This window comes from Uloborus diversus, chromosome 6, assembly GCF_026930045.1.
Source record: "Uloborus diversus isolate 005 chromosome 6, Udiv.v.3.1, whole genome shotgun sequence".
NCBI lineage: Eukaryota > Metazoa > Arthropoda > Arachnida > Araneae > Uloboridae > Uloborus > Uloborus diversus.
In genome coordinates, this window is record NC_072736.1 from 145,426,167 (window position 1) to 145,448,613 (window position 22,447).

The window sequence follows — 22,447 nt, forward strand, 5'->3', positions numbered from 1 at the left end:
GAAATTTTTAAGGGGGGGGGGAGGTTAGAGGGGTATCTTTCTCATTTTTTGGGAGGGGGAGTCTTTGCAATTTTTTGGGGGGTGCACCCTTGCCCTTAGAGGGGGGGCACCCCTGGTCACTTTTACTGCAATAAATGAACTTTAAAAATTCCTGTCATTCCCTCACAACACATAAACTTGAATTAATCAACTCAATGCATGAAAGTTTGTTCAGATTAAGTTCCTTATTATTACTTCAATATCTTTAACATATTGATCAGTTAAAAGATTGAATTAATACATTATTCACAGAAATTTCGTTTAGTAGTAAGAAGTCCGAAAAAATGTTGTTCTGTCAAAGTAAAAAAATAACATAAATATTGGGAAAACTGCAAAAGAAAAAAAAAAACTTTTTTTTTAGTATTTTAATTGTTTACAACGAAATGCAGAGAAAAAATGGCAGTTTTAAAGAAAATAATTTCTTTGAAATCACTTACTTTTGCTTTTTGTCAAAATGTCATTCAGTCACCCATGTAATTGCCCTTTACTAAAAGGCATTATTTTCCTCTTTATCATCAACATAAAAGGTCTGTTGATCACAATAAAATGAAATAATTTTGAGAAATTAAAATAAGAAAGAAGAAACAAATGAAGAAGCTAAAAGAGGTAACCATGGCACAGGGGTGGATTTAGTCTAATCAAGGGGGAGGCAGTTGAAAACTGAAAACATCATTCCCCAGACCCATCATGTGGGGTCTTAATTACCTACCTCCCCCCCATGCTTTGAAAAATTAATGTTTTTACATGAAAATGAGCGTAGTTTTTGTAGTTTTCTGTTAAAATTTTCAATGAGCTTCCACTAAAAGAATTCAAAATGATAGCATGCCCCTATACTACCCAAACTTTGCTATCCTGATAAGCCATTGTGTCGACAGTTGGCTTGTCTGTCTATAGGAAATTTAATTTTCTGTGATAAAAATTTGCACAAACAGTATTCCCACTACGGCGTTTTCCGTAAAAAGTGTAGTTAAACTTGAACGATCTCTGTAATGAATAGAGCCTGAGACAAATACGTCCCTCCAAATGGAAGCTGATTTCATATTCGAAACCATTTTCTTACTTTCAGGGTCAGAATATTTTACTAACAAAAAGTGTAAACATGTTGCAAACTAGTTTTGTGCAAGTACTTTAAAGAAGTTGTTTCTATTCAAAATTTATTCTTGTTGCAATCTCAACAACTTCATATCATGTGGATGTAGTTTAAGGCATCGGGAAACTGGAAATAACTCTGGATCTACTATAGCAGTTTTCACCCGAAATGCTCACATTGCATTCTTAACCCTTTAAGCAGTTTGCCCGTACAGTGTACGTGCTACCCGAAAAGTCGAAATTGGCCTCATCTAGTTTGCCTGTACGGCGTACGGGCATCGATATTTTCTTCTTTCCTTTTCTGGTTTGACTGTATTTTTCATTATTAAAAAAGACTATTTAGTATTATTATTTTTCAACAGATGGCGTGTCTTGTCCATGTAAATAAATTGCTTTTCATCCGGGTTTTTCTATGTAACGGGAAAGCGGGAACTTATCTTTGAAATTTTTGTTCGACTGTATGCCGTGCTTGTGAATCTTATGGAAATTATGGATGGAATAGACGACAAAAATACTTTCTTGTTAGATGATGAACTACATTCTGATACAGATATTTCTTCTAATTATTTGGATTCTTCAGATGACTCGTGCAGTGAGCTCAGCTCTGATGAAGATTCGAGTTCTGCAAGAATTTTTACCAAGGTTGATGTGAAAAATCCACCTGTTCCGTATCCTTGATAGAAATTTTCTGGTATTCCCTCTGTGCACGTACAATTTGACGACACTTCTGATGTTCTACAATTTTATGAAACAATTATTGATTTTTCACTCATGAGTAAAATTGTGGAAGAGACAAATAAATATGCTAAACAGTGCAATAAAAAAAATGCCTTTTTTGGAAGCATTTCTGGTAAAATAATTGACCGCTTAAAGGGTTAATCGTAGCAATGTCTTATGATACCAGAGTACAGTATAGTCCTGGGAGAAAAAGGTGGACATAATTTGTATTTTCTTACATAAGAAAATACAAAAATTATTCAAATTTAAAAAATGGGGGCGAGCTTGTGTTAAAAATTGAAAAATTGGGCAACGCTGTCCATCCTTGACTACAATACTGTCTAAAACTAATATAAAGCAAATTTATAGAACTTGATTAAAACAGTAGCGATTTCTAGTAGTTTCTTTAATTCTATATTATTGATTTCAGAAAATGGTGGTCATGGAGGGCGCAGTCGCCCTCACTGCTCCCCAGTAAATCCGTTACTGCTGTGGCAATGAAATTAAACATCAATAACTTGAATGATAAGAGATTTTCGAACTTGAATTAAAACGATTGAGATAGAAGTTTGGTTCTTCGACCTTAGGTCGGATTAGATCTGAGGTAAAAAAAAGCTGCTATTTCCAATGGTGACAAAAAGAAAACTGTAGGACAATTCATTCACTTTTTACTGATGTTTTTAATGAAGAAAGTAGTGCCTAAAATCAAACAAAGCCTTGAAAAACTGGAGGTAAAAAAGGGAATAACTCCCTTCATAAATAAGTTAGAGATTTGGAACAAACTGCAGCGAAAATAGAAAAATCTGCCCTTCCCAACGATGTATATTATTAAAATGTGTGTAATTTTTCACCCCTGTATTTAGGAATTTGTGAAAATTGGGCTAAATTAATAAAAAAATAAATAACTATTCGAAATTTTTTTGCACTGCGTCTTCAAACCTTTCCATTGCTAAAAGAAAAAAAAATCAGTCGGGTAGTTGTTGAGTTTTGCCTGGTCACACAAATAGACGTTCTTTGGAGACTTCATTTTATACTATGCAAAGATACATATATTTTTGGGTAAAATAATATTTTCAATGCATTTTTCTTTAATTATAAAATAAAACAATTAAGCATTTATTCATTTCAAATTCAATACTTCCAACAAAAAACACATAACTACCAATAATTTCTTGAACAGTAACATAAAAAAAGAAATTAAATTGAAAAAGATAAAAAGCCATTCCAAGCGAGGATATGATAAAAGAACTTCCATATTTCAAAATAATTGAAAGATGCACAAGGACTGAAATCTCAGACAAAGCAAGCATTTTTCTGTGAAGCACATGTTCATTGCTAGCATGTTTACACACCAAGTCTTCAATCATAGTGCAGCAGCGTCACCCCTGCTAAACTAAAGATAGAAAAAATTTTCTTATCTTCTCAAATGTGCAATACTTACTAAACATATAGAGAGAATTTGCAATTATCTTTACATACTTACCTACCTCACACTGAATGGATAAACAACCAACAGTTTTAGTATCTATAAGTCATTTTGTTTTGCCAAGAATGATCTTTGATGCCAAGGGAGAAAAAAAGAGGGTTTTGCATTCTTGTTTTCAAAGCAATGGTAGTCAATCAGAAAAAAATTACGGCCTGCCTAAAAGATTAGAAATTTGGCAGAGAAAAAAATGTGACAGAGAATATTTTGGAAAATGTAAGCAATAAAAGTGACCATGGTTTTGGAAATAGTAAGCTATGTTACTTGAGGGGGGGGATGGTGGGGGGCCTATGAGAGCTCCTGCAAATAAGACGTAATGAAATGAAGGAGTTGTAAAAATGTAAGGGATAAAAAGCACCTTTGCATCAAATTCAAGGATTTATACAGCATTCAAAAAATTAGCTTAACAAATAGCTCTCTTTAAATAATATTTTTTATTTCTAACTTTTCATTTTTTAAAATTCTTTTTTGTCTCTATAACATAAAGAAATTTAAAGGAAGGGAAAAACCAGAGCTATTTATTTATCAATAGAAAACTTGATTTTCTTTCTGAGGGAGTGAAAAATGAAGACTATCAGCTGAAATTCCAGCAACTTAAATACCAGAGAGATAAGCTTTCAACATAATAGAACAACCTGTATCAAATCAATTTACCTTACAGAAAAATAGACTTTTATAAAAGACTGAAGATTTTATTTTCAAGGGCTGCTTTTTTTCTCATCTTACATTGTATAATCAATACCTAAATTAATGCATGACATAAAGCAGTACTGGTTCAAGGAGCAATTGTGTGCAAAAGTGGATTTTTGCCTTTTTACAAACTAATACATTGTTTTGAAAAACTTTTTCATTTTCTTATGTGAACAAGGATGCTCCACAATCAATTAAAAATCACGAGAAGTATATATATGTACAAAACTCAAAATGTTTTTAGGAACGTGGATTTGCATTTTCAACATGAACATGTCTTCTGCCGATAAGGTCAAAGTCGACATCTCTTTCCATGTCCGTGTCGGAGGAATTTTCAGAATCACTACTGTCCGAATAAACACCAAGACCGGGTAAAACACCCAAGCAACTTATGGTATTTTTCGCATTTGGATTTCTTCCTACTGTCTCCAATAAGCTTGGCTCTTTGTTTGAATTATCATTATCTTCTTTTCCTACATAAAAAAAAAGAAATTAAAAAATCTTAGCAACTTTTTGGTGTAATAAATAAAAGTTTTTGTAGTTGGTTGTTAAATAAAAAATATGCAAAATATTGTGATTCACTCAAACCTGGTTTTGAGCAGTGTTTTCTGAGATTCTTTTTTTGTGCAATTTAGCAGAAAAAGCGAAGTTTGTAGTGAAAACTATTTTTACAGCTACTCGAGAAGTTTTGAACAATTTTTTTATGCGGTTAATATCCACTGCACAAAACCAGATTTGAGTATACTTGTTACATGAAGTAAATGAAATTTTTGCCCATGTAATTGAAGTTCATTTCTTAACAGGAAAGCAATCTTACCTGAATAGCTCATTTTCTTCTTTTCTGGACTATTCAAAGGGCTTGCCCTGCAAAGATAAGTAATAAAATATTTACTATGTTCAAAAGAACTCTCAATTCAAAGGTATCCCTTCTTTCCCCCCAACTGCTTCAGAAATACCAAGCAAGTATAATCCAAACAATGCTTATTTTTAACTTTTAACTTAACTACCAAATAATTAATAAAAGTTTTTTAAAAAAAGTCACTTTTTTTTGAAAAATTTTAAAAGTAAAAAATAAAGTCTGTGCATACAAGATTCAAATTCTGTTTTGCTTTTGAAACATTTTGAGATAATTTAAGTACCTATTTTATCTTTACTGAAAGCAACAATGGTCAAAATAATTTTTCACTGATTTTTATTTCGCTTCAAACAAGTACAAATATTTTTTTTTCCTTTTAGCATCCAAAAAGAGATTTTTAATCCACTGGTTCTCAACTCAAGAACACATCTTTTGTCTACTTTTTCTTTTGAAAATTATTTTTGGTGTGTACAAGGAGCCACACACATGTCTGGAGAATATGGAATTCTGTTCAACTTCTCTATGATCTAGATAGGGATGGTTCCTTACGATTTCTGGTTAGTGGTGAAGTTAAAAACAACAATGAAAGGATTCTGTTTTAAGCATACAGAAGAAATAACGAAGAATAAGATAAACACCATTCCAAAAAAAAAAAAAAAAAAAAAAAGATTTTCTGAAGGGATTCCGACAGCAAACAATCAGCAGGAAGAGGAGGATCTCCTAAATGTGTGGTAGTAAAATGCTAAGGTCCTACTCCCATTGTTCAAGTGATATATTCTCTCCTAACAATAGTTTGGATACTTTTTAGACAAACTAATGCAAGTGTACAAGAGCAATAAAGGGAGGATTGAAAATTCAAAGGTTTCTCAAAATTTGCAGATCTAGTGCATTCCCCAAGAGCTGGCACCTTCTCTGTCTTTGAACTTCAAAGCTAAACTGTACTAGGAATTTCATTTTGCTGAGAGTATTCAAAGTCAAACGAATACTCAAGAGATCTTTTACATGCTGTAAAATCATATGACATGGACTTGGTCATGGTAACCTTAAAAAGTATCAATTTAGGTAATTTTAAATATTATAATTTATTAATTTAAGGATTTTTGGTGGCAAAAAGGTCTTGTGACATGCACCAAAGTGAAGCACTAGGAGTTTGAATAATAGTGTACACCAGCATTAATAACTACAACTTTCATTTGTAAAGTACAACTTTGACTCACTCTGCGGGAACTGTTCTGCTATGTGTTTACTGATCAAGCGCTATGAGTTTTCCTGTACTAGTTGTATAGATTTATGGTTGTGTTTGTTATAAAAGGATTATTTTATTAATGAATGGCTATTAATATGACAAAGTTTCTGACAAAACACAAAAGGAGTATAAAAACACTTAAATGCACGCTGTTAATAAAAATAACAAATTACTTTCCAACTAAGTTCAGCTTCATTGGGAGTAAGAAAAAAAATTCGATTAACATTTTATCTGAAAACATCGACTTAGAAGAATTTATGTCGAATGTTTGTGCACATATGCAATTAATTTCAAAAACAAAAAACTTACGATTTTCGTTTTAAGGCCCCAGCCAAGAGAGTATGCTGAGATTTCTTTGCAGAGCTAGGATTAGGAAGTTTCAAAGTACGACGCAAATACTGCAATTTTGCCTCCTGTTCTTCTTCACTTAGATGAGACACAGCTCGCCTTTCATGAAATAAAAATTCAAATTGTAAAAATTTGTCTAAATAATAAACTTCTACTTCACGAGAAATGCGTGCCGTTAACAAAATACACATTTGAAACTGTATAAGTCATACTAAAAATTGAAAAATCTGCTTTATAAGATACTTCTTTTCTTTTTAAGGTTTTGTCATGCAAGTTAGTTTGAAGATTTGAATATTTATCACAAAAATTTAAAGATCATTACTGGTATTTTAAAACAAAAAGGTTCTTCTAAGACTTTTGTTTTGTTTTTAAACAGAGAAAGTGTTTGTGGTGCTGTTTCATTTATTTCTAAACGTTTGGCATTGAACTTTAAAAATGCTAAGAGAAATTCAAATTTTAAACTTGCAAAAAAGTTGAATTAGTTAAAGGAGTCAATTCTTGCATAGCAGAGAAGGAGGAAATTGAATAGAAAATTAGTGTGCCTCAAAGGTGCATCATTCGGTAAACAAAACTTACATTTCAGCATAATTTTTTTTGCACCTATACAAACTCTTGAATTTATATAATTATATTTAATGTGAATTATGTCAAGTATAAATCTATATTAAAAATAAAATTCTATCACATTTTTTTGGTCACTTTATAAGTTTGTTGAGATTCAATTGTAGTATTTTATTTCATTTTATTCGTTTGTTTTTGAGAAAGCAGAATTTTTGATAACTTCAACTTTTTTCGCTTTCCCCCTAATTTGGACTCTTGAAGTTTCAAAGTGCTTTTAAAAGCCTTTCTTAAATTACAAGTATTTTATTAGTTAACAAATAGAAACAAACAATAGACAAAAAAAAAAAAAAGAGCTTTTTTCCTGCGAGCCAACAATGAAATCATCACCAATTATGTGAATAAAGTCTTAGAAATGTATTTAAAATCTGCTAAAAAGGTTATAATTTAAGTTGTACATAAGTTGGAAGTTCCAAACAAAATTTATCAGAAGCAGAAATTTTCTTTCTTTTTGTAGGTCTAATATTTTAGACTGTGCAACTAATATTTTAAGCCAAAATTGCAAAAAAAAAAAAAAAAAAAAACACTTAATCTTCAGTTTATAATTATATTTTTGGTAGTTAAAATTGTGCAACTATGAGATCGAGCTAAGAACACTCTCAATAATCAAGCCTCCTTCCAACTAAAAAATAATTATCGAAATAAGTTCATCTATTCAGAAGCTACGGTGCCACATACATACACAAATACATAGACATGTCAAACTAATAAATCCCCTTCCCTGTTAGGTCGGGGGTTGAAAACAAGTGGCACACGAAATATTGTTGGTGTAATATAAAATATTTTAAGAACATTCTTTATAATTATTCTAGTTGGCTGTGATTCTAAACTAGTGTTCCCGCTAGGCCATTTTTGAAGGGCGCAGCGCCCTGCCCTTTTTGATATCGGCAGAATGCGCCCTGCCCTTCATTTAGTGTGCAAAATGCGCCCCGCCGTTTTCAAAAATAAGGAATTGCTCCCTGTGTTTTTAAAAAGACATCACAAGCATCTTATCGGACCCCATATGATATCTAACAATTTCATTTGCCCAACGACCGGTCACAAAAACATCCTAGTATTGTCATGGTCCCCGGAATTTCACCCTGAAAACAGCCCCATAAATAAAAGGAGAAGCCAACACCCAGGCAGGCAAAAAGAGTAAATGAGATTCTCAGAATTCAGACAGGCTTATCAGTTGGGTACAAAAGCAAGTTCTTCTTTCTTCCCAGGGGTGCTTAAAAAGGTGTGGAAAGGGGTCTGGTCATCTGTGAAGGGGGTGAGAAAGATTGTTTCATTCAAGCCCCATCTTTGATCTTCTGAGAATTAACAATGAGAGTAAACATTTCATAGTATTTTCTGCTGTAGGATCAGGGGATGTCTGTTCCAAGAAAAGTAGAAGAGGTAATTGGAAAAAATCTGAGTGAGAGAACACAAACGACACATGCCTTCTGCTAAAAGGAAATTTAAAGAGTTGGAAGAAAAGAATATTGATGCCAACAGATAAAATATGAAAATTTGTGATGTTTCAGGCATTTTTTCTTCTGCAAAATAGAACAGAAGAAGGGCTGGTATGCTCTTGATAAAATGTGAAAAGGGCTTAGGAAAAAAGTTCATTTTTATAATTGAAAAAGTTATGAAAGCTTATCTAGTGCTTGAATTCCTCAGGCATTCGTTGAATTGTGCATATATATATATATTTAATATTTCATCAATGCAATTTTCTTAACAGTAGGAAATTATTTTGACATGTGCTGACTTATATTAGCGTATTTTATGTTTTATTTAAAAAAAGTACTTTATTTTTGAAACCATGCCTACATTGAACTCGCATTTCGCGGAAACGCGCTTCTCATCTTTAAGATTTCAATCCTTTTCCATCTTGTAAATATTGTAATATGTTTGACAATCAGAAGTTGTTTTCACATATGCAACCCAAGATTAGCTTATTTTATGTTTTATTTCAATAAATCATAACACTATTTTTGAGATATTTCACGAAAAATTACTTCCAGTGTTTGAGATTTCAATCCGTTGCATCTTGTAAGTATTTCGTTTTTTTTAACAATTGGAATTTATATTTCAACATGTGAGACTTTAATTAGTATATTTTGGTTTTCATTTTAAATACTAAAATTTTTTTTTAGTCTTGTCTATTAATTATTGCAAATAGGATTTTAATCATTATTTGCTCATTGGTTATCACGGATTTTTTGCAAAAAAATACTAAATTTAAAAAAATGAGCTCACGGTATTTTAATTTAATGTTTGGCTTGAAATGCAATATTTTTTAAAAAGTTTAATTTACATTCATCATGATCTTGATGTCTACTAAAATATTTCACGGTATAATGCAGATTACTAGGAAGTTTTTTTTTTTTGAATCTAGGAAGGGGGGATCTGTAATTAAATACTGTTCTTCTTACATTGCAATTCAAAGGATTTTGAAATGCCTAGAGTTTTTTACTCTTACAGAATAAGTAAGTAGTCAAATTTATAACCCAGAATAATGTTGAAAAACACCCAAAAGCCAAATTTCAGCATTAGCTAAATACTCCTCAGGGAGTGGGGAAAATGTGCTTAGTCAAGCAAACCCTTTTCTAAAGACAAGTGACTCTGGATAATATCACTATATTTAATTCTGAAGTCAGTGGTGACCATTGAAGGGGGGGGGGGGGGGGCTCATGGTGCAGACTACTTTGTTTGAATTTTTGCAAGGTGTTTTAAATTGTCATTTCTCCTTTTTTTTTTGGGGGGGGGGCACTAAGTACTTTTTGAGTGGGTGCATCATTGCTCTTTAGTGGGGGGGGGGGGTGCACCATGTTGAATAGTGCCCTTTTTTATGATAACTGCCCCTTTCATAGACCAGCACCCTGCCCTTTTTTCCTCTAGAGTGAACACTATTCTAAACTATATGAAAATGCATTTGCACTTTTATGATATAACATATAACATGTGTTTAGAAGTTCAGAAATGTTTGTTAAGAAGAGTAAATTTATTTCATCTTAATTGTATCTCTCTTTAAATAAAATTAAATTATAATGCATTTTCCAAAACTCCTTAAGCGTAATTTGGAAACATTAATGGTTTGTAAAATTTTTGAAACTCTTGGATCAAATTTAAGATAATGATTTTCTTAGAGAGTAATAGTACGTGGACTAGTTTGCAGTATGGTTTCAGGGAAGGTAAACTGTGTGCTAATAATTTATTGCATTTTTATGACAAGGTTACGAGAGCTTTAGATAACAAAAAGGTGTAGGTGTTTATATTGATTTTCAAAAAGCTTTAGATAAGATGACAAACATTGCTCTTCTCAGTAAACTAGTTGATATAGGTATAGGAGGGAATTTTTTTTTCTTTGGGTTAGGAATTGGCTGACTGGAGGGAAACAGAGAGTAGGTGTAAGGGTAAATCCGTTTAAATGGAGTGATGTTTTGAGTGGGGTTCCTCAGTAATCAGTTTTAGGGCCTTTTTTGTTTATTAATTTTTACGAATAATATTCGTGAAAATGTTTCTGGACAAATGAATTGTTTTGCTGATGACGCCAAAGTTATGGAGATTGTAGAAAATGAAGAACTAGTAAAACAGCTGCAAAATGACTAAAAGTGAGCAGATAAGTTGGTTGAGTCGGTTAATGTAGACAAATGACAAAGGCTACACCAAGGTCATGAAAATAAGCTTACAAGTGGACTTTTACGGAATTCACTATCAGTCAGGCAGAAAATTTTATTGATCTGGATGTCTTAATAAATCAGCCCCAAGGTATAATACTTGACGATGTTCTGCAATGTAAAATCACTTGACCAAAATTGTTCTTCAAGTACTTCTAGCATTGTATACAATAGCAACCAAAGTGACCTTTTCCACAAATCAGGAGCATTAAATCAATATTGCTTCATACAATTGTTTTTTTTTTTTTTACTCAGCTTTTAAAATTTCACTGTTGCTATGCATTTCTGTAAAACCTAAACCGATTGAGATTTTCCGAAAAAATATTTTATATGCTTTCTAAAATGCCTAGAAAGAGCAAAGATACAAAATTTTATAAAATTCCAAACCTAGGAGACTAACCACATTTTTTTGGTGAATTTTACATGGCATGAAAGAGCAGTTAAAATAGTAATAATAAATTTAATAAATTACAAAAATATTAAATAAAATGAGCCAAGTTAGGGTAGAATATAATAGAAAACTTCATAACTTTTTAAATAATTGAAATATTTTCAGGATGCAAACGGATTGAAATCTCAAACAAGACACGCAATTTTCGGCGATGGACGTGTTTCAATGTTGGCATGTTTCCAAAACATATGTTTATAGTAGAAATTGCAGTGGATGAAGATCGATTGGGAAAATTAAGTAAAAGGGAAACCAAAAACGCTAGAAAAATCAGAATGAAATTTAGAATGAAATTTCAGCCGAAACTGCAGATTTTCTGCAAATATCTTCCAACTCACGATAGAATTTTGCAAATTCTGCAGATTTCTTTAACTTCAAAGTAAATCTAATGTTCCTGCAAATGACTTATTGAATTCAACATTTTTCGTGAGCTTACCCCAAAATATTGTGATTTGCAAGAATTTTAGATTTTCTTTTAATTTAAAGAAATCTGCAGCATTTCTGCAAAATTCTGTAAATACAGCATTTCCATAAAATTTTGCATTCTGATGATCAATATTCTATAATCATCATAAATATCTATGAGTTGAAAGATGTTTGTGGAAAATCAGCAGTTTCTGCAGAAATTTCAGAAATCTGTAGAATTTCTACAAAAACTTTGTCTGAGTTTTCCTCTCAGATTTTAACAGAATTGTTCAGCAGCTCAGGCATCTGTTCTACAACATACGTCACAAATTTATAAGTATTCTGCTCTGGGGTAAATCAGGACTTCAAGTTTAGTCATCAGTGCAGCATAGGAAGAAACATTGCAAATAGAATGTTTGGGTTTATTAGATTATTGAGTTTATTAATAGGTACATAGAAGTTTGGTAAGACCTCATTTGGAGTACACTGTTCAGTTTTGATCTCCTTATCTCAAGAAATTTCTTTATAGGAAAAGATTCAAAGGAGGGCTACTAGGCTAGAAAGGGACCTAGGTTCATATTATGATAGCAGACTTAAAAGGTTTAACATCTATAGCTGGGAGTCAGAGAGGACCTGATAAAGTTGTTTAAATTTATCAAAATAAAAGATGTAACTTGGTTATTTTTGTACCGAAAGCAGGACAAGGGGTCATTGTTTTAAGCTACGAATCTCAGGCTAATCTGGAAGTTACGAAAAATTACTACTTCAGTAGGGTTGTGGGCACTTAAAACAGCTTAATGGAAAAAGGTGTAATAAGCGAGAGGGTAGATAGCTTTAAGAAATCCATTGACCTTCATTGGGGACTAATAAACTGACAAGGACAAGCCTAGCTGGGCTCAGAGCCTGTTGCTGCTCATCACATTTATATTTGTATTAATCATCAAAATACGAAATACATTTTTCAAAGATGTAGCAGTAACATTTAAAATTTTAAAAATTAAAATAACTCATGCACTGTCCAAAATTGGTTACGCAGTTAAAAAGTGATGAGCATGAAAATTACCTAAACTCTTGCAATTCCTTCTTTTCTTCTTGCCACAGACGAGTTTCCATTTCAATTTTTGTCTGATCTACCAATTCTAAAAATGCTACTTCATCATCATCCAGACCTTTTATTAAATTTTTCAAACGACGGCTCTCCTCTAGTTCGGCTTGTTTCAAATCTTTTTGCTCCTGTAGCCTGTCATAAAGTGACCTTGGATCATATTCTTCCTCAGGAGCCTCTGAAAATTTGTTCTCACTTATTTAAAAAGTTTCATAAAACAACATTCAAGTGATCACCACAAACAATCCAACTATTTTGGAAAGAGTGCTACTTTCTAGCAGGGTTGGCCGGATTGGACCCAATGGTTTTTTTTTTTTTTTTGAAAAAACTCATTAAAAAAAATCCTATTATTTAGCCCATTTTCGGGTTTTTTAAAGTTTTCTGAGAAGTTTTCAAAAAAATGAATTTAAATACTTTCACAATTTAAATTTCTTTTTTATTTGTTTTTAAGGGCATTAGAAAAATACTTCAAAGATTTTTAATAAATATATTTCACTTTTTTCTTTAACTGGTCAATAAATAACTCAAATTATCTTGACTGAGTCCTGTCATGTCTGATTTCCTCAATATTTGTAGATTGTACAGAGGAAACTACTCTAGCCAAAAGGCTTTCATGTGAATTATTTTCTGCAAACCAACACGTCACAAATCTCGAATAAACAAGGTATATTTTTTTAGAAATTAACAGGTTTTACAAACAGTCAGCCAGAAAACAGAATAGGATGTACAGTATTTTCATTATCTTACAAAAAAATTTAATATTTCTTACCCTGTACAAAGAAACAGAAAAACAGGCAACATAAAATTCAAAGAAATGTCTTGATTAAGCTGGAATTCAGTAAAAAGCGATTTAAACTATTTTAGGTTCTACTGTAGTTTTGCATAACGAAATGAAATACAATAAGATAAAATGCAAAGAAAAAAAAATGTAGTAATAAAAACGAACAATATTTTTTATCACTCGAGAAGTAACTTTGCCTTAACTGTTGGTAATCATGGAAACTAAAAAATCTGAAACTTCACCATTCTTGGGTTTCGTCGGCTTTTATACTTTTCTTCAGAAAATGCTGAATTTTAACTAGTTTTTCAGCTTTTTTACCCCAAGACAATTTTTGCGCTTTGTCCATATACTTATGCTACAATACGCTACAAGTAGCCTACATTTTCCCTAAAAGACAAAAAAAAAACCATTTCTTTTTTTAAAAAAAACCCAGCTATAGTTGGTTTTTTTGGGGTGTTTATTTAAAACCCCCCCAAAAAAACCCTGGGTCCATGGGCTTTTTTAAAAAAAAACCCGGGTTTTTGCCAATCCTGCTTTTTAGAGAAAAAAATTTTGTGTGTTATTTTAAATTTTATAAAATTAAAAAACTAATTATATAATGATTTTATGTTTTTCTTTTTTTTTTAATGCCACATTTTTCTACGTAAATCTGAGTAAACGAAGCTTGGTACAGAGGAAGCTAATTGAATTAGAACTTAAACAATCGTACCGAAATATGAGCTTAAGTTGGTAAACTGTTAATGCAGATCACGAAGTGTCAGCAACAAAAGACAAGTTTTAGTCCTTGGCAGAAAAAGCTTTTTGATGGATAATACAATGTTTTACTAAGGAACTTTTCTTCAAAAATATTTTTAAAGCAAAGTAACAAACCCAATTTTGCTGCCAACCATGCAAAGGCACTCTATCTGTCAAACAATATCTAATTTATCCATCCTTTTTTTTAAAATTCCTTTTTATTTTCTTTAAAAAGTACTCTTCTAGTTGAAACAAATTGGTGCAAATAAAGCTACTTAACAATATCAGAATTATCATTCATGCAATGTACAAATGTGCATAACTGTACATTGTATACAATGCCACAGTTTTCACTCAAAGCTAATCATAAGTACAGTTTGAGTAAAAACTTTAAGGCCAGTAAGCTTTTTTAAGAAATTGGACACATCTTAAACTTATAATCAAAAAATCATTTGAGTGACAATTATTAACCTTAAATACAAGTAAAAAAGTCAAAAAATTTCGTTTGTAAGTATTTCTATATTAGAAAATATTACCGATCAATATTTGAGCCTGAGTAAAATCTTTAAGGCCAACAAAGAGAAAAGCATATGAAGACAAAAATAAAAACATTTTTTAGCTTGTTTAGAAGGCATTTCTTCAAATTGCTTTAAATCTTTCTGTTTTCATGGATAAAACTATTTTTGATAACGTTCGGGGTCTATTTTATGCCATTCATCATCGGATAGTAAATTTCAACTCTGTTTGATGAAGTAAAATGTCTCCCATTTGCATAAACTGATCTTGCTAGTCACCCCATAAGTTCTCTATTGGGCTAAGATCTGGAGACTTAGTTGGTCATTTCATAGTTTTAACATTGTTGACTTGGAACCTTTTTTTTTTTTCACTGTTACTCTAATGGATGGGTGCATTGTTTTGCTGATATTTCAAATTTTCTCCAGCAATAAATTCAGCATTTGGTAAAAGATGGCTTGTGAGGACATCTTGATATGCATGTGAATTTATTTTACATGAAACAAACATAACTGAGCCCACACCATTGTAATAAAAGCCATCTCAAGTCATGTTAGAGCCTCCATCTAATTGGCGCAAGGAGAATATTTCCTTTTCTTTTCGTAAATCATGCCAATAGTGCTTCCATTCGTCTGGTCCATCCAAATTCCACTTCTTTTCGCCAAAAAAATTATTTGTAGCCATTGGTTACACCATGTCTTGATTTCCTGACTCAAGTTTAAATGCCCTATGTTGTGTCTGATTAGTAACTGAGGCTTAGGCAATTTTGCTTCATAAATAAAACCTTCACACCTTCTAATTGCGTTACGCATCGTTTTTGACAAACATTCAAACATAATTTTTGAATAAGTTTCCTGATTGAGTACTTTTCAAATGAGAAAAGTTAGCAAACTCTTCCTCCATCACGGGAAGACAAAGCTTTAGGTCTTTTCCCGGTGTTTTTCTTACCATAACTGTGTTTCAATTTAAAAAAGTTTTTGACTTCAATCTTAAATCTTCCAATTTTTTTCGCAATAGTACGCCTAAACATCCCCGCTAAAGAAAAAACTTCAATGTGCTCCCTTGCATGAATAGTTAACTTCTTACCTTTCGATATCTTCACAAAGAAAACCAAAACTTTGAAGGAATTAAGGACAAAACTACGAGCTGAAGGGTTTCCATAATCTTGTTAGTTGCAGTGATATTTATTCCAGTATATAAGCCTATAGTTTAAAAAAAAAAACTAGTGTCCTTAAAGTTTTTACTCAAGCTAAAATACTAACTATGAATATAGAACTGTTTTTCTGGTAATTGCATACTTTACAAATCCTGTCTGTTGTGTTATTTTTTACAAATGAACATTAATAATTAATAATACAATAGTATTAAAATCAATTTAGTTTTATTTTCTAGTTTTCACAAAAAAATGTACTGACCTTAAAATTTTTACTCAGGCTGTATTACATCATTATGGTAAAAAATACTGTGGACTCTGGGTGATAACCATCTTGTCCATGTTATCTATGCTACCCATGATCGTATTTCTATGTAAAGCTATTTTATTGACCATATTTTGCACTTTATTATGGTTATATTCATAATCAAATATAAATGAATCACAAGTATGACTTCAACTCTTTTCTTCAAATATGAGCTGGGTTTTTATAGTTAGTGTCTCTTTTCTTAACAGTTCTCAATGCCACACTATGGCATGCTGGCTGCGGGTTGGCCATCCCCGATATAAACCATTTATAATACAATTAATAAAACCCTAAACAATAATAGGACGAAGAAGCTTGAACAGGCTTTTAACCTGGTTCTTGATAATGATGATGATTAGTATATTTTTCAATAAGAAATTCATACTGAAAACCTTCTATGTATTTTTAATAATATTTGTGAAGAAATTCATTAGCATAAAAATAAGTAATAAAAAAACTAACAAATAGCAATAAGGCGTAAATTTTTGTGTAGTACAACGCAAGGTTGAATAGAGTAGTTGCTTTTGTTCCTTACTTGAAAGCATGGACAGAGTTAAAGGGGGCTACCCCCAGTCTTGCATAATATTGACGAACGCCTGAACAACGTTCGTAGAAATTTTTTGACTCTGCAGAAAATATTTTTAAACTACTAACGTTAATTAAAAAAAAGGGGGGGGGGGGATAAAGAAAAATTCCCACACTTTATTTTTGTTTCTTCCAAATATTTTTCTGTTTGCCATTCTTATCCCGTCTTCTTTGAATTTTTCTTGTGCAAAAAAAAAATGATGATTACTTCTTGAAATTGTGATTATAGTACCCTAATTACTTAAAGACAAAGGAGCAAACGGTTGCAAATGGAGACTGTTTCTACTATAACTTTATGGTTGTTTATTTTACACAGCTTCAATTGCGTAAGAAGAAAATTTAAGCTATGTAAAACAAACAACTTTAAAGAGAAAAAAAAACACAGATAATCTGAGGCAGCATATAATACCCACCTCATTAATTTTACTTTTTTAACAGATAATACGTATGAAAATATAGTATTTATTTTTGCAGAAATCCTTAATTTTAAATGAGTAGTTATTTTTGTCCATTTGTTTCCAAAATCAAACATCTTGATAACATTTTCAAGTAAAAAGCAGGTAGCTCATGTTTTATCTTTGTCAGGAACTTGAATAGTTTCAGATCTACATGAACTTTTTTACTATAAAATGAAAATAATAATAATGATCATGTGGTTGATATTGGGCAAAAAATAATGGTTGAGGCAGTTTTCTTCAGATGGTGAAAAATAAGCAAAAACTATATGTTATTACAAAAAAAAAGAAAAGAAAAATAACAATAAATGATTTTAAAGCACTTTTTTTTTACCTTTTTTTATGTTTGAATATAAATTTATTTTTTAATTCAAGAATGAATTAAGCAAAATGATCATTTGCAGAAAAGTTTCCAGTTAGCACATGTGTTTGCAGAAAGCTTTTTATTTTATCTAAGTCTGGCTACCCCTAAGAGATTACTAGTTCTCTTCAAAGGAAAAAAAAAAAACCTTCTCTGTTCAAAGCCTACATGATACATATACACAAAAGCATGACACAGTATACGTACATATAAACATATGGCACTGCAGCCATTGTCTTAAAAATGAGCATTTTTGCAACTATCAGGAAAATCGACGAATCTGGCAAATCCCATATACTTTTCGTGTAGTCGTTTGCTACCTGCAATTATTTGTTGTTGTGACCAATCCCCCTGGTGTAGGAAAGCTTACAACAGATTCAAAAGGTCCCTACCTACTAGATCCTCGAAAATGAGATCGTACTCATCGCACAGCTGCATCCATGAGGCGCTAATACAAGCAAGACATAACTCTTTAGTCTTTATTTTGCTGTTAGACCATGTAAAACTATAGCAGAATGTGAAAATATTTACTTCTTTAGCATATTTAAAAGGGCTGGAATAAAATCGGGAACACGTTTATGTTTTCATGTGTCTTTTTCCAAGAATTGTTCAGGGAAAATTTCCGGACATTGTGCCCCTAGCATAAGTTGACTCCAAACTCTTAACCTCTTTTTTTGTACCTACTAAATTTCTTGTCTTATGCTTAAGTGTACATACGGTATTTATCTTTAACACATCCATTCTCATTACATATAGACTACAGTTTTTTGATACATATGCAAAAACTCTGTCAGCAATATTCCACTAAAACAAAACCACTTTGCCTGTTACCAGAGGATGATCAAAATTCTTTTATTTCTAGGTCCATTTTGAGAAAAAAAAAATTGTGAAAAAAACCCGTCATATTGAAAAGAGCATGTTTAGCTACAAAAAATTTAATTTGAAATCCCTTTGCCCAAAAGAACTTTATTGGGAATGACTAGAAAGTTTTTTTTTTTTTTTTAAATGATTTTTCAGACGAATTGATTGCATTTTGCATTGCGCTCAAAAGTTCTGAAATAACTGGTTTTACAAATGAAATTTTGTAAAAGGAAAAATTTTCAAGACATGAAATCGTGTGAAGTGACCGCTTTCACGACATAGAATTTTTAAAAGGGCCCAATTTGAGTCAGAATCGATCCCTGGATGCAGTGCAGACAAGATTGAATTGAAGTACCCTTTTACCTGATAGCACCCTGTCCCTAGTTAGAACTGGGTGAATAGCTAATTATTTCCGGCCATTCTAAAAAATGTTTCTGAAAAAAGCATTTATATGAGCTATTTTATACGATCCTACTCACCTTCAGGATCCTCTGGCTTACGCACTTTTTCCCATTCTTCCTGCCGCTTCTTTTTCAAAGCTTCGACTTCAGATTCAGAAACAAAACGTTTGCACTTGATTCCGTTTTCTGCCATTCGTCAAATATTTATTGAACGATTAAAATTTTAGAAACTTCAAAAGGAAATACAGTCAAAAGACTTCTGCATACACAAACAGAAACATTTTGTAGTTGGCTGATGCCATGCCTGCTTGCTCTACCCTGCCGCTAAACTTGGAGAATAAAATTTTTGAAGAATGTATATTTCATGAATATGAACCGTGTACGTATCGTAAAAGTAGATGACGTACAAACATGGCGCAGTGACAAATAACAAAGTTTTAAAATAAAATATTTGTAATCGGCTTTTATCATGCTTGTTTTTTTTTTAATGCTAAAATTCATTAAAAAGAGAAACTTTGATGGACTAAAAGTTTGCTCTGAATCCAGAATCAGATATTAGCGTTTAAAATCCAAAGCTTTAAACAAGACCTGCAGCCTGCAGAACGAGCGGGGTGCGGGGGGGAGTCCCCCTGTATACGGTCTATAGGGCAGTAGCAGACGACGTCATCCTGGTGGACAAACAAACTCCAAGTGCTGCTGACAACTAAACGTGCTGTTCACTCGGCTGTCAAAGCATCTCGTTCGCTTCCATGCTTTTACATCGTAATGCTGCGTGTGATTTAACTTTTGTTGAATTAGGCACTGTTCAACTAATTTCTTGGCATTGATGAGCATTTATTTTAATACTAGATAAGTTGAAGTGACTAATACAACCAGTATTTTGTTAATTTTATGTACAGATTCTTTTTTGCAGTGAGATTAAATTTTTGTTTACTTCACTCACCCATCCACGATGTTTACGCTATGTTGCTATTATTGTTATTACGTTTGCGTTGCATCAAAAATTATTTGCATTCTCGACGAGTCAAAGTCACAACTTCGTTTGCCTGTAGTGTGGGTGTTATTTCTGCTTTTTTTTTCCATCCCTTCATCAAATAACTTTTTTGCCTTGTCATAAATTTTGTCATTACATTTCGTGTTACGTTTAACCACAATACGCAATGTTTAGATTCTAAAAATTTTTTTTATAATCACTGAACCGACTTGCTCCGCGTTGTGTTGCTATTCAATTTCATGCTAAACGAACTTCGTTGCACTTTTTCCTCTCAGTAAAACTCATCACATTGAGATTAGATAAGTCAAAGTCACAAAATAAACAGTTTGCCACAAATTTTATGAACTCTCTCCCCCTCCTCCCTTTGTTTTTGGGAATTGTTTGTTTGACATTTGTTGCCTTCTATACTATTTCTTTTGCTGTGCAGTGTAGGTGTTATTTTCTGCTGCTATTAAGTTTTTCAGTGTTTCTTAAGCAATAAATTTTGATCAGACTACGTAGCCGGAGTGGGACTGATTTTGGGGTAAAGGAGTCGGAGTCGAAGGCTCTAAATTGCCGGACTCTTTCATTTCCCCTCCAACTCTACAGACCATGTTGTCAAAAATTTCCCCTTGGATTTATGCTTAAATGTTCTTTATTAAAAATTTATTATTCTTGAACATTTGTATAGTTATGACAATTCCCAAAAGAGGCAAAGGATATGTGCTTAATACATGTTCTATCGAAAAAGAATGTAATCCCGGGACAGTCTCGCAAACATTTCGCCCCTGTAGCGCTTAAAAAATGCGGCTTTTAATATAAAAATTTAAGCGATTGTTTATAGGGGGCTTTAGTCCTGTTTAATGTCCAGGCACTTAATACTTTCAGTGTAACTCCCCTACTGATATTTTAATGTTACTCAGATATAAGTACTGAAAATAGATGAATAAAATTCCTTAACTGAAATGTTTTATCTATTTATAAATTTAATAGTTTTTTATTATGTTAATCAGAACAGCTTTCCTGTTTAATTACATTGATGTGAGTCTTTTTATGTGTTCCCCGTTTTTATTTTTTCATTACGATGGTAATTTTTTTACTACCCGATTGCAAACACTACCACGAGCTTAATAAGCTTTTTATGATTCTCTACGGATGAGAAGTGCCAAAAAAGTTGTATCAGAAACACAAGGAAAATTTTCACTAGCTGGATCATTTGTTCAGAGACAGAGTTAGTCTTTAAAATTCTGCCCTGCGAATGATCTTGTTGGTATGAAAATTTGGAAGAACTATTTGCACTTCATAAGGATGCATTGAATTTGACAACAGAAATATGGACTCTTTTCTGCAACCAAGGACGGAGTAACATAGTAGTATATTCTAAATATAAAGTTTCTCACTAAATTAGACCATATGATTACCACATAATGTATTTTTACCACGTGGACAGAAATAAATTCAAACTTAATAGTTCATGGTTTGTGTTAAAATTTTAAGTTCATTTTGCTTTATCTGTGTCAACTTTTTAAACTGGTTTGAAATTTAATTTGATCTAAAATGTGAATTCCATTAATGAATGTGCCACTTATTTTTATTTTGATCCCATGTGCTGATATATAAGTCAGAGATGACTGTATTAAGTTTTCAGAATGAACAGAAAATTATGGTTTAGTGAAAACTTGATTTTACGCTTTCTATAGAACCAGTGATGAAAAACGTTCCAAGGTGGAAAACTTAAAATCAGCGCCTTGTTCAAAATCTGAACACATTGTTTAAAAATCGACTCTTATCCAATGAAGTAGGGGGGGAAATGTGTAATCTTTTTACTTGTTTTTTGATACAATTTCATTTATAGCACGATTCGTTAACATTTTTTTACAAATTCATTTCTTGGTTGGCATTTACAAATGTAAATAGCTTTAGAGTTTTTGTACTTAAAATTGCTTAATCATCTGTGGGGACATTCTCGATTATATCTTCTTTGTTTTCGTTATTATCATCAAAGGCGTTCAGTTAATCTGATCTTGAAGGAATTCGTTATTTAATGAGACGTCACGTGTCACCAACTGCTGGAATAATTTCAAGAAGGGACCGGCAGCTCTAGTCCTCAACTGCCATGAAGGAATATTGGACGGTCAGACAAAGAAAAATTAGACGGGGCAAAAAGGATGCCAGAGCGGCTTCAAACAGCTATAAAACATTTATCTTTAAAAAAAATTCTGTGAGTCTTGTAGCTGGAAAATTATTTTGATCTGTTTGTAGAAAAACAATCATGTGGACTTTCTGAAAAAGGGTAAAGTAAATCCGGAATATTTTAACGTATCAGTAGTCTTTTTCACAGACCAGCAGAATGGAGTTCCACTGCATCTGCCCATTGTGGGAGAAAAACTTTTTGATGCTTTATCATTCAAGAATCATCGAAATCAATTTAATTTTGAATGGAAGGCACAAAAATAACACATTGAAATAAAAACTTTTATTTCCAATGAAATTTCTATTGCTCCTTTTTACATACATAGATATTTATACTTACACACAATGCTGTAGTTGTAGTAAAATTGTTTTTTTTTACTGTAATAAATGCAAATGTGATGTCAATTGGTTTGAAACCACCTTTTCTTTTAATGCGTC

At 32.1% G+C, this 22,447-nt stretch overlaps 1 protein-coding gene across 1 annotated transcript; it reads right to left on the bottom strand.

Annotated features, from left to right (window-relative positions):
- Positions 1-3,613: 3,613 nt before the first annotated feature.
- Positions 3,614-19,190, bottom strand: LOC129224227 (PSME3-interacting protein-like). The gene is made up of 5 exons (XM_054858648.1): positions 18,922-19,190; positions 12,650-12,869; positions 6,430-6,567; positions 4,836-4,882; positions 3,614-4,491 (listed from the first exon to the last, which is right to left on the bottom strand). Exons 1-5 carry the CDS (start codon positions 19,034-19,036, stop codon positions 4,259-4,261), a joined length of 753 nt encoding a protein of 250 aa, XP_054714623.1. The 5' UTR covers positions 19,037-19,190; the 3' UTR covers positions 3,614-4,258.
- Between the last annotated feature and the right edge of the window lie 3,257 nt (positions 19,191-22,447).

Bases quoted from the DNA above. Each gene is read 5' to 3' on its own strand.
- LOC129224227 (XM_054858648.1), bottom strand. From the start codon at position 19,036: ATGGCAGAAAACGGAATCAAGTGCAAACGTTTTGTTTCTGAATCTGAA. The intron at 6,568-12,649 runs GTAATTTTCATG...ATTTCATGAAAG, and splicing joins AAGGAATTGCAAGAGTTTAG to GCGAGCTGTGTCTCATCTAA. The intron at 4,492-4,835 runs GTAAGATTGCTT...TTTTTTATGTAG, and splicing joins GAAGAAAATGAGCTATTCAG to GAAAAGAAGATAATGATAAT.